A 9,807-nucleotide genomic window follows, 5' to 3' on the forward strand; every position below is an offset into this window, starting at 1 on the left:
ACGGATCGACTTTAAATACAGATCCTATTTTTGGCTGGTCTTCATTTAACCCTTCGGTACACAGGAACTGCAAGATGTTCACCGAGTCATGGTTGATTAATAAAAAGAAAGATGGAAATTCTGCTAGAGAGTCTGTAATGTTCCTACCAAGTTCTTGGATAGCCATTTGAAAGGCAGTATATTAAAAGAGGTCATCTATTATTCATACAATCCCTGACCGATTGGAAACATATCAGATCGAGCAACCCGGGAACAAAACATCCGCAAAACATTCCTGATCCAACTCCATTTTCCCTTTGTGAACAGTCTGGCTTAGTCATAAATAATGAAATAATGTTTCCTTTTCTCGTCGCCGGATCCCGTCTGACTGCTGTGCATTAGTTTGTTTAAGACTGCTGAGTATTGGTTTGTACCGAGAAAGATCTAATGCCTATTTAATATGCTTCTGCCTTTCCAAACCAGACTATACATTGCACTAATGACAACATCACGAACATACTGGAAGCCTGGGAAAGTGCTCCTAATGGCCACAGCTACGGCAGGCCAAGCTGCGCGGATCCAAGCGCAGGAGGAGCAAGAAAAGTGCTGAAGGATTGAGTTAGCAAGCTCTGCTGATGTCTCGACCCAGTGTAACCTTTTAATGCTTTTATTGATCTGAGAAAAAGAAAGAGAGAAGTGATGAAGAACGGAACCAAAGATTGATGCACAGACAACAAGAAAGGGAACAAGCAATGAGAACGTGCTACAATCGTCCATTCACTATTATACAAAGTTCATGACCTTAAAAGTTACAGACGTTGAACGAGTCTTCTGAGAGGGCTCGGTTTAAGTCGAACTTCTGATATGTGTTTTCAAAATGTCAGAGCATCGCATGATGTCTATAAAAAGCAATGAAGATCTGTCATATGGAAAGAGTTCAGGATTATTAAACCGAAAGGAAACAGAGGGAACTGAACAAATGAAGACTTTTATTCATCTGCCAGATTCTTTTACCCGACGAGTAGAATTCACAACAGACCGCAAACACGGGGCTGATCAGGCTCAGGGTCTTTTTTGGATTTGAAATCACAAACCCATGGTCACCAACACCGCGCTTTTACCACCGAGCCAATACTGACCCAGTGACAAAAGGCGATAAAGGCTACATCCATTTATACTGAAAATAAAACGAAACAAAGAGCAGAAAAGACAGGAAGCATGAAGGTTAAATGGGACCCACAGAGCTGAATGATGAAGCTGATCTCCGGCTCCTGTGCTGGAATTTATCTGTGGTTCTAAGCTACTGGTGATGCTCGTTCTGTTCCATGGTAATAATAATGACCAGGTCGCAGTGCAGAAAATTATCATCCAATAGGGTTGTAAAAATTCACAATTAAGAGGTCTCAATAACACTGCCATTATGAACACTGATTTGATACTGGAATGCAGGAGCGATACCGTTCATGTTTTTTTTTACTCTCTTAGTTTGACTGCTCCCATTAAGGGACGCCACAGGTGATCATCTGGTGCGCATATTTAATTTGGTGCAGGTGAAATACAACCCCAATGTATCCAGGCATGGAACTGGCACTGAGATACAGCTCCCAGTGGCCTAAGGAAGCCACTAGCTTCAAAGATAACCGATTCTGGGCCGACTACACAAGCTTCCACTGAGTGCAACAAAGACACATTTTTATGGTGTTACATTATCAAAAATCAACGTGCGAGCGATCAGTCATTCTCTCCAAACTCTGCATTAGGCTAAAATTACAGACGCTTAAACCAGTCTCTGCGTGTCCATGTCAGAAGCTGCATTTGTCCATGTGCTTGCATCTGCGCACTTATTGTCAAGTTCAGTTTTGAGACTCTGGAGACATTTGAGAAAGTAAAACATCAGTTTCTATATAATCCTACAGGAGGTAGGCGACTGGAGATTCCCATACCTAAAATACATTTAAATGCTGTACAACCTGTCTTGTTCATCTATTAAATGCCATATCTTACAGAGCAATTGTATTTTTTTTCCCTTCTAATCCTTTGCATCAGAATCCAGTCCAGTAGGTGGTGTTATTGCATAAACCGCTCATGAATTTAAAATCAAAGAAAAAGCAAAACTCACACAAAATGTTGAAGATGCATTTCCTACAGAGACTGATTTAAAAAAAAAAAAAGTGTGAATAGATTTTTAATTAAGAACTGATTTAATTAATTGAATCAACAAATTATAAATAATTACATATTAAATTGCATAATCAGTTCAATCATACAGCTCTACTGATGAGAATCAGGGCAAGATGGAAACATGGAAGATGTGGCATTTTAATACTATAATAAAAATCTCAATTATGTGGAGGAGAAACAGCGGTGTAGTTGGGGGAGCTAGTCCCGCACTCACTGCTGGCATTTCTAAGGTTGTTAAACTACATTTGTTTAATCTGTCTATTCATATCAAGTCAATCCAGACCCCAGGGTTCACATGTTTACTGCTGGTGGCTTTGAGCAGTCAGAATCTAAAACACTACAGATGTACGTGGCACCTCTTAATCTGCTCATTCTGATCCTCGGAAATAGCACAGAACTTCTTTCCTCAATTCGTACTCGTGAGCACATTGATGGAAAATGAGTGGAAACTCACATCCAGATGTTTGCATCAATGATTTGTGCTGCAGTGATTGCGTGCCGTTGCACACTGAAACAGTACTACACTATATATGCTACCACATGTGTAAACAGCAAAGTGTGCAGTTATGCCACTGGTGCTTAATGAGTGCATGCAGAGAAAGTCTGTGCTTTTAAAGCTACTGCTAGGACGCTTTTGTTCTATTTTCAGAGAGAAAAACAAACCCCCATACACACTAAGATTGAATGCCTCATTCTGTGTCAGTCACAATGACTGATGGCCTTCACAATTTCTCAAAGCCTTTAAAATTCAGTACATGATGAAAAAAAAAAAAAAAAAAGAAGTCTCTATTAATGCAACTCCTGACGATGACCAAGAGAATTAGCCCTGCAAGACACCTAATGTTTAAACCCCAGTGGATCAGAAACACAGAAGACATCCCAAACACTCAGACGAGCATGCTCACACAGTACAGTATGTTGGTCGGACCTGTATTGCCATGATTTCTGTGAGAAATCATGACAGGGTTTCGTGTTATTGCTAGCACAGATATAGTCAGTGATCTCAATTATAGGAGATGACCGTCAAGAAGCTAATCTGTTTGAACAGACTGTACAGATGTAGAGGTGAGACAGCTGGACGGGCTAAAGGACTAAACTGCTGCATCATTCCCTTTATGTAAAGATGAAGCGAGAGACATCCCCACTGCACTACTCTAGCGTATAGCTGAAAAGCAACGTAGGTAATAAAAGATATCTTTAACCAAAGTGAAACTGACCACCAACATTTAAATTAAAAAAATATATACAGCATATGTACATATGCTCAAATTAAGCATTTGTCTCATGGAAGATTGATTATGAACACTGTTATATTAGGCGTTCAGGGTTTAAAAAAAAAAAAAATATATATATATATATATATATATATATATATATATATATATATATATATTTGCAATGCCTTAGTAAGATTTCTAGAGGTGCCAATAAATTTGACGCTCTGGTATTAAATTTTTTTTTTTTAATAGTTATTGGCTTAGAAATCTTTTCTTTAATTAATCAAATATTTTTTTTATTGACAAAGCCCGACTAAGATAATTAACCACAGGTATTTCGTCCTAAGCCATCTTAACCAGGTGCCAATAATTCTGCAGCTTGCTGTACTGTACGCATCAGTGAAGATTTTATGTTATTTACATTTTTCAACATAATACCAATGTCTGATTCTTCATCAGAAGTTAATGCCTCAGTCCACAACTTGAATAATTGCATAATAACTGCAGTAGCTGTTTAAAGCGGCAGCTCGTCATTGTTAGAGCCCTCTGCTGCCTGTCTAGTGAATTGCAACTGAAGCAAAACCACTGACTGGCTACATCCACCCAACTATAAAACAAACTATATATGGATTGTGGGCTGCCCTTAATTAAAAAAAGCTCAGCTTGAGCAGCTCTGTTTCAGCTGGGGACAGACCTGATTTCGACGTTGTAAAAATATCTCTTTCTTTAAAGCAAATAAAAGACTGAGACAAAGATATTTTTTATAAGAATAATAATGTGTTGGGGATATTATGAATTTTTCTCTTATTATTATTAAATATTATTATTATTAACATTTTCAAATGCTCAATACACATTACATAATATAATACATTTATATTCCAACCAAGCCAATGTACCAGTGGAACAATGTCGCAACCATTCATGGCACAGATGACAAATAAAGCAGTGGATTAGACTTATCACATCTGATCCATTAGTAATGCACAGGCCAGCTTCAGGCCAAAATTAACTCAATACTCGAGAGATGACCTGAGATGAGACATCGGTCATTTCCGGAATATGACAACTACCCCAGAGGCCTAACTGGCGCTATAAAATAAGGAGTGTACATACTTTAGGTCTGAGGAGGAGATTGTGTGCAGCGAAATAGACCAACAGGAAGACGCTGAGGTTTGTGGTTTCAATGCTCCCCCGCCCTGTTGCTCTTTCCCCTGCTGCCATCATTCATGCCAGAGCAGCTAATGACCAGATCTGTGAGGGGACACCTGCAGGAGGCAGCCACAGCGGCCGACCCTTTCGGACCCGGGGTCATGCTGACAGAGACGTGTGTTCTGGGATTATCCTGACCTTTGAGCATGAAGATTTTATGCTTTTCCTTAAGAGACAGGCATGGACAAGGGGATAACATTTTTCAACAAATGCTTACCGTAAAAATAGCATCATGTTAATGCGCTTAAAGGAAAGAGATGGGTCAAGTTCCTAAAATTTATAAATACGTGTGTAGATAAATAAATACTCTATGTCTCTATAATCAAACAAAAAGGAAAGGAAAAGACATAACTTTTTTGCCGATTAAAAAATCTCCATGTAAAACAATAACCCCAGTAAGTCTGCTTTATCTCATACACAAAAAAAAAACTGCTAAAGACACTGCTTTCTATAAATGCCTGGCCCCTAAATGTTTACATTTTGGGCTATAATTTAACAAGAGACATGTTTTCCACATCAAATCATTTATTATGTCCCTGACAATCTGAACATAGAAAACATTAAGACAAAGGTCACTGCTCATTAAACCATAAAATCCACATACAGACCACAATACCTGCACAATCAGTGTCAGAGTACACTTTAACTAAGGAAAAGGCAAGCGTGGCATGCAAACATCCCAAATCCGTGGACAAATGTTTAAACAGCCAGGTGGCCACACACAGAGGTGACACTGTTTGAGTCCAATAAACCAGCATGGACAATGGTGGAATTCAGGGGTAAATATCAGGTGGGAAAACTGAACAAACTGCTCAGCCTGACAGAAGGCACTGGTGTGTTTATACAAACCCAACAGCTGGAAACAAGCCCCAGAGTGACGCATTACTCCTCCGGTCACTAAAGAAAGCAACTCGGGCTGCCCGTGTTTGGTGACAGGTGGGAAGTCCTCTGTGTGTGTGTGTGTGTGTGTGTGTGTGTGTGTGTGTGTGTGTGTGTGTGTGTGTGTGTGTGGAAAAATCATATAATTCTAAGCAATAAAACATTTTGGGGGGTAGTTTTTAAAAGAGAACTGTATGACTCAGAATCCACTTAAGCAACACTCGAGTCAACGCCAAGTCTGTTTGTTATTTAAAAAAGGAATGTGGAGTTAATGACCAACTATGATGCAGGCCTAAAGCGTAAAAATAGATAAACTATTGTTTTTGATCTGTGAGTTTAAAACTCTGATTGTACTGAAATCCAATACACATCTGGATATTTGTCTAAGTAATTCTAATTCTCATCGGTAAGAATGAATGAAACTTACCATAAAGGTGAACGTCGTGCTCTTTTAGAATAAAATTGACATTTTATGATGCTGGTTACAGTTGAGTGAAACAGTTATACTGTAGTAATGCCCCCTACACCAGGAACCAAATAGCATTACGGTACTTTAATTACACTTTGCCACAAAATAGACCCGAGTTAAATAACATCACTGTATGTGAAATCTGCTTCTCCAAAATTAAGGTTCTAGACACTTTCAAGACATTTTTCCAGATGTTAAAGCTGTGCTGACTTATTTATTTATAAAAACTTTTTGGACATTTTTTTTTAAAAAGGTCATCAAGTGTAAATATGAAATGCACAGAGAAAAATAAAACAGGGAATGGCTGAAGGCAACAGATTCCATGCTTCCTTGAATAAATTATTATTTATATATCATCAATAATGTAAAATTGTGCTGTTTGACATTTCTCTCAGCTTAGACAGCAGGCGTGACCGGTGCTGTCTGATCTATCAAGTTACTCCAATCCATCGTATTTACAGAGCTATGTAACCTAATTCTACACATCACTGTTAACAAAAAAGGCATAAGTTACAAATAAATTACAGAAACTAAAGATAATCACTTACTCTTTCATAAGATTACTCAACTTAAAAAATAAAATAAAATAAAAAAAATTTAAAAATCCTGTATAATATAATCGTATTTCTTTTTTCTATGTTTAGAACCATTTGGGAGGAATTATATTCCCAAATGTGTGTGTGTATAAAGTAATGCTGCAGGTCATGTGTAGTAATTATAACTCATTCATTCAGACAGATACATAATTTCTTCAATAAGTCTCTTTGCAATAAATGCATGCACATTTTTAAAAATGTACTTAAAAACTAAGACTAATTATTATTATTTTTTCTCATAAATGCTTATTGAGTGGGGTGTGGCCATTAAAATGTGATCATTAGTAGGTCACATTATCCTGCATGTAGCCTCTACCTGGGCTTGGAACTAAATAACCTCTGTAAAATCCACAAAACATCGTTTCTCTGACGCATCTTTTTAAACATCGTTGTGTTTGACCCTCATTTCAGTTTCAATGGAAGACAAACGATTAAGTGCTTTCTGAAGTGTCTTTATAATTAAGACTTTTTTGCCGCAGGATATAACACAATCTATACAGTCAATGTAAATTCTCCTGAGACATATCTTATGTGGGGTTGATTTTAGGGCTGCAGCTAATGATTATTTTAGTTTAATCGAGTATTCTGCAGATTACTCCCTTGTTAAATTAGATAAAAAGTCATTTTCCGCTGTGATTTACTGAGAAGATTAAATAATTAAGATTTTTTGGAATCACCTGGGAGCACCTGATACGATATCATCACGATATCTACAGCAGCTGCTGATTCAATCAGCCTTACAATTCGGTAAGTATCACGATTATTAATATCCCGATTTTTTTTCCCTACACTGTGCCAAAACATCACACTGTAAGTTCATAACGGCGGCATGGTGGCTTAGAGGTTAGCCTTGCACCTCCAGGGTTCAGGTTTGTTTCCTGCCTCGGGGTCTGTGCGCATGGAAGTTCCATGTTTACCCTGTGATCTGTGGGTTTCCTCACATAGTCCAAAGACATACAGATTAGGCTATGTGGCATTCCCAAATTGCCTGTAGCGTGTGAATGCACGTGTTAATGTTGCCTGGAGATGATTACATGGTCCTAAAAATAGTAATAAATACAATGGTCACCATAGACCTCCACAGCCCCTACCTGAAAAGCTGGAGGTTCATAAGACTGACTCAATGCAACAAAACTAAACTAAATATACCTGCTGTAATGAATTGAGGCATTTTGGTCTCCAGCTGCTACTTACAACAACTAAACTTACATGAAGGACTTGATCAGGGCAAAAAAACAACAAAAAAACACAGATACTCAGGCAACAATTTCATTATCCCAAAACTAATCCTGTCTGAATAAGACATAAGTTCTGTAACAGGTCTAAACGCTAGTGTGGACGAACATGTCAGGGGAAATACAACTCGAATTGGAATTGCACGTGCAAGTAGGAATGCGAGACCCGAGAGCAGATGTGAAGTAGAAACCTTTGTTCATTAGTTTCCAGAAATCTGGCGTCGTTTCAGAGCTCCGTGCAGCAGCAGGTCAGATGTGCGGCTCGACCGCCACCCTCTCACAGTGCTGGTGAAGCTCGCGAGCTCGTCTGCGGTTCAGGGTTCAGATCCGTCGCCATGGCAGCCGGAGGTCACACAATCAACGCGCGAGATTCCTCTGCACGACACACACACCAGGGCTCGTGCCGCGAATTAACGGAGGAAAAAAAACTTTTAAAAAGGACCAAAAAAAAAAAAGAAAACACGCAGGACTAACTATTCGGTTTGTGGAAACTAAGTTTGGACAGGAGTATATCCACGCCGTCAACTTTTCCCCCGATATGTCCACATGGCTGGACATCATGCGCGCGCCCCAAACGCGGGACACGAATCCACTCCTGTGTCCAACAAAACAGTGATTACAGAGAACGACATAAAACACTGTGTGCTAGTTTATTGTGCAATAATCTAGTTAACACAGCCGAGTGAGTTGTGTGCATTGGGTATACTTTGTCAAACAGCCACTTTTGTGTAAAATGGAGTTACACCATCATAAAAAAATAAAATAAAACACTTACCGCATGCGACGCCGAGAAGAATCAGAAGGGTAAAATTCGTGCCCGGTTGATTCGGGTTAACGTTATTCCTGAGATAACGGGCAGTCATTCCAAGCGCCATGTCACCGCCCGCTTCACTCTCTTTCTCTCTATCTCTCTCTCTCGAGCTCTCTCTTTTTCTCTGCCCTAAAGTCTGAAAGCTCCTCAGCAACAACTCCACAGGGAGAGAGGCAGAGCCTGGACTGTACCACTGAGCCGGAGGACCGGGGGTGTCCGAGCTGGAGAGGGAGCAGTACAGCGCCTGCTTCTGGATGCTCAATACACACACATACACACAAAATATCCCTCAGGTTCCTGCAAATCTATCTTTTTTTGTTTTTGTTTTTTTCTAAATCTTATTGAGATTATCTAGCATAACATGAAGTGTTTTGTCATATTGTGAGCGTGTCACAGGTGTTCCTCACCAAATGTAACAGTAGCCAGCATCATCATCAACTTGAACATTTACATTTATGTATTTGGCAGATTCTCTTATCCAGGGCGATTTTAAAGTTTCTGTCATTGGAGAAATTCAATGACAGAATCTTGGCAAAATCATATCATACTGTAAGCGTGACACAGACAATCCTCACTGTAACAGTAGGCAGCATCGTCTACAGCGAAAACGGGTAAACCTCTAGTGTGCAGTAAAAATTCAAAATTAAAAAAAAAAATTCACATCAGTGTTATTCTTTAAATTACATAGCCACTAAATATTGACTTTAGTCAACCGGGATGACTAAAGCTGGCCATTTAGGGAATTGGTGGTAGGTTTCCAGCCTGCCATACAAAAGCCCTAGGTCCAATTCCCACCCACTGAATCCACTGCTGATCCCAAGACTGGATAAAATGGGAGGGTTGCATCAGGAAGGGCATCCGCAGTTAAACAAGCCCCTGTGAATGAGGTCTATCTATATAAAAAAAAGCCAAATTAAATCCATTGTATTCATATACTGTTGTGGCCAAAAGTATTAAGACAACATATGCCATGTGTTATAGTTCTCCCAGTGCACAAAACAGGTGATTTTACAAATTTATCCTACCTGCCTGAAGAGTTCTGCTAATTACTGAAAATCTAGTGGAAAACTGTCACTATGTGACAATGGTATTTATCTCCAGATCTAAACCTATAGAAAACTGTTGGACAATGGTGAAGAATGTCATAGCAATCAAGAACCTGTCTTTGGTACACATGATCCTCAGGAAGCAATCAGGATTGAACGGGTGACACCAGAGTACTGCAGAC

The 9,807-nt window shown here is 39.2% G+C and overlaps 1 protein-coding gene across 3 annotated transcripts in view; it reads right to left on the bottom strand.

Annotated features, from left to right (window-relative positions):
- nectin3b (nectin cell adhesion molecule 3b) overlaps nucleotides 1-8,768 on the bottom strand; it is an 89,509-nt gene extending 80,741 nt beyond the window's left edge. The window contains exon 1 of one of the 3 annotated variants that reach the window (XM_053478441.1): nucleotides 8,544-8,768. In XM_053478441.1, coding sequence (XP_053334416.1) covers nucleotides 8,544-8,643 — 100 coding nt within the window. In that variant the 5' untranslated portion in view covers nucleotides 8,644-8,768. The remainder of the gene's footprint in view (nucleotides 1-8,543) is intronic. The other 2 variants (XM_053478440.1, XM_053478438.1) reach the window with 2 other exon arrangements.
- Nucleotides 8,769-9,807: the final 1,039 nt, after the last annotated feature.

Source organism: Clarias gariepinus, chromosome 19 (genome assembly GCF_024256425.1).
Source record: "Clarias gariepinus isolate MV-2021 ecotype Netherlands chromosome 19, CGAR_prim_01v2, whole genome shotgun sequence".
In the NCBI taxonomy this organism is placed as follows: Eukaryota; Metazoa; Chordata; class Actinopteri; order Siluriformes; family Clariidae; genus Clarias; species Clarias gariepinus.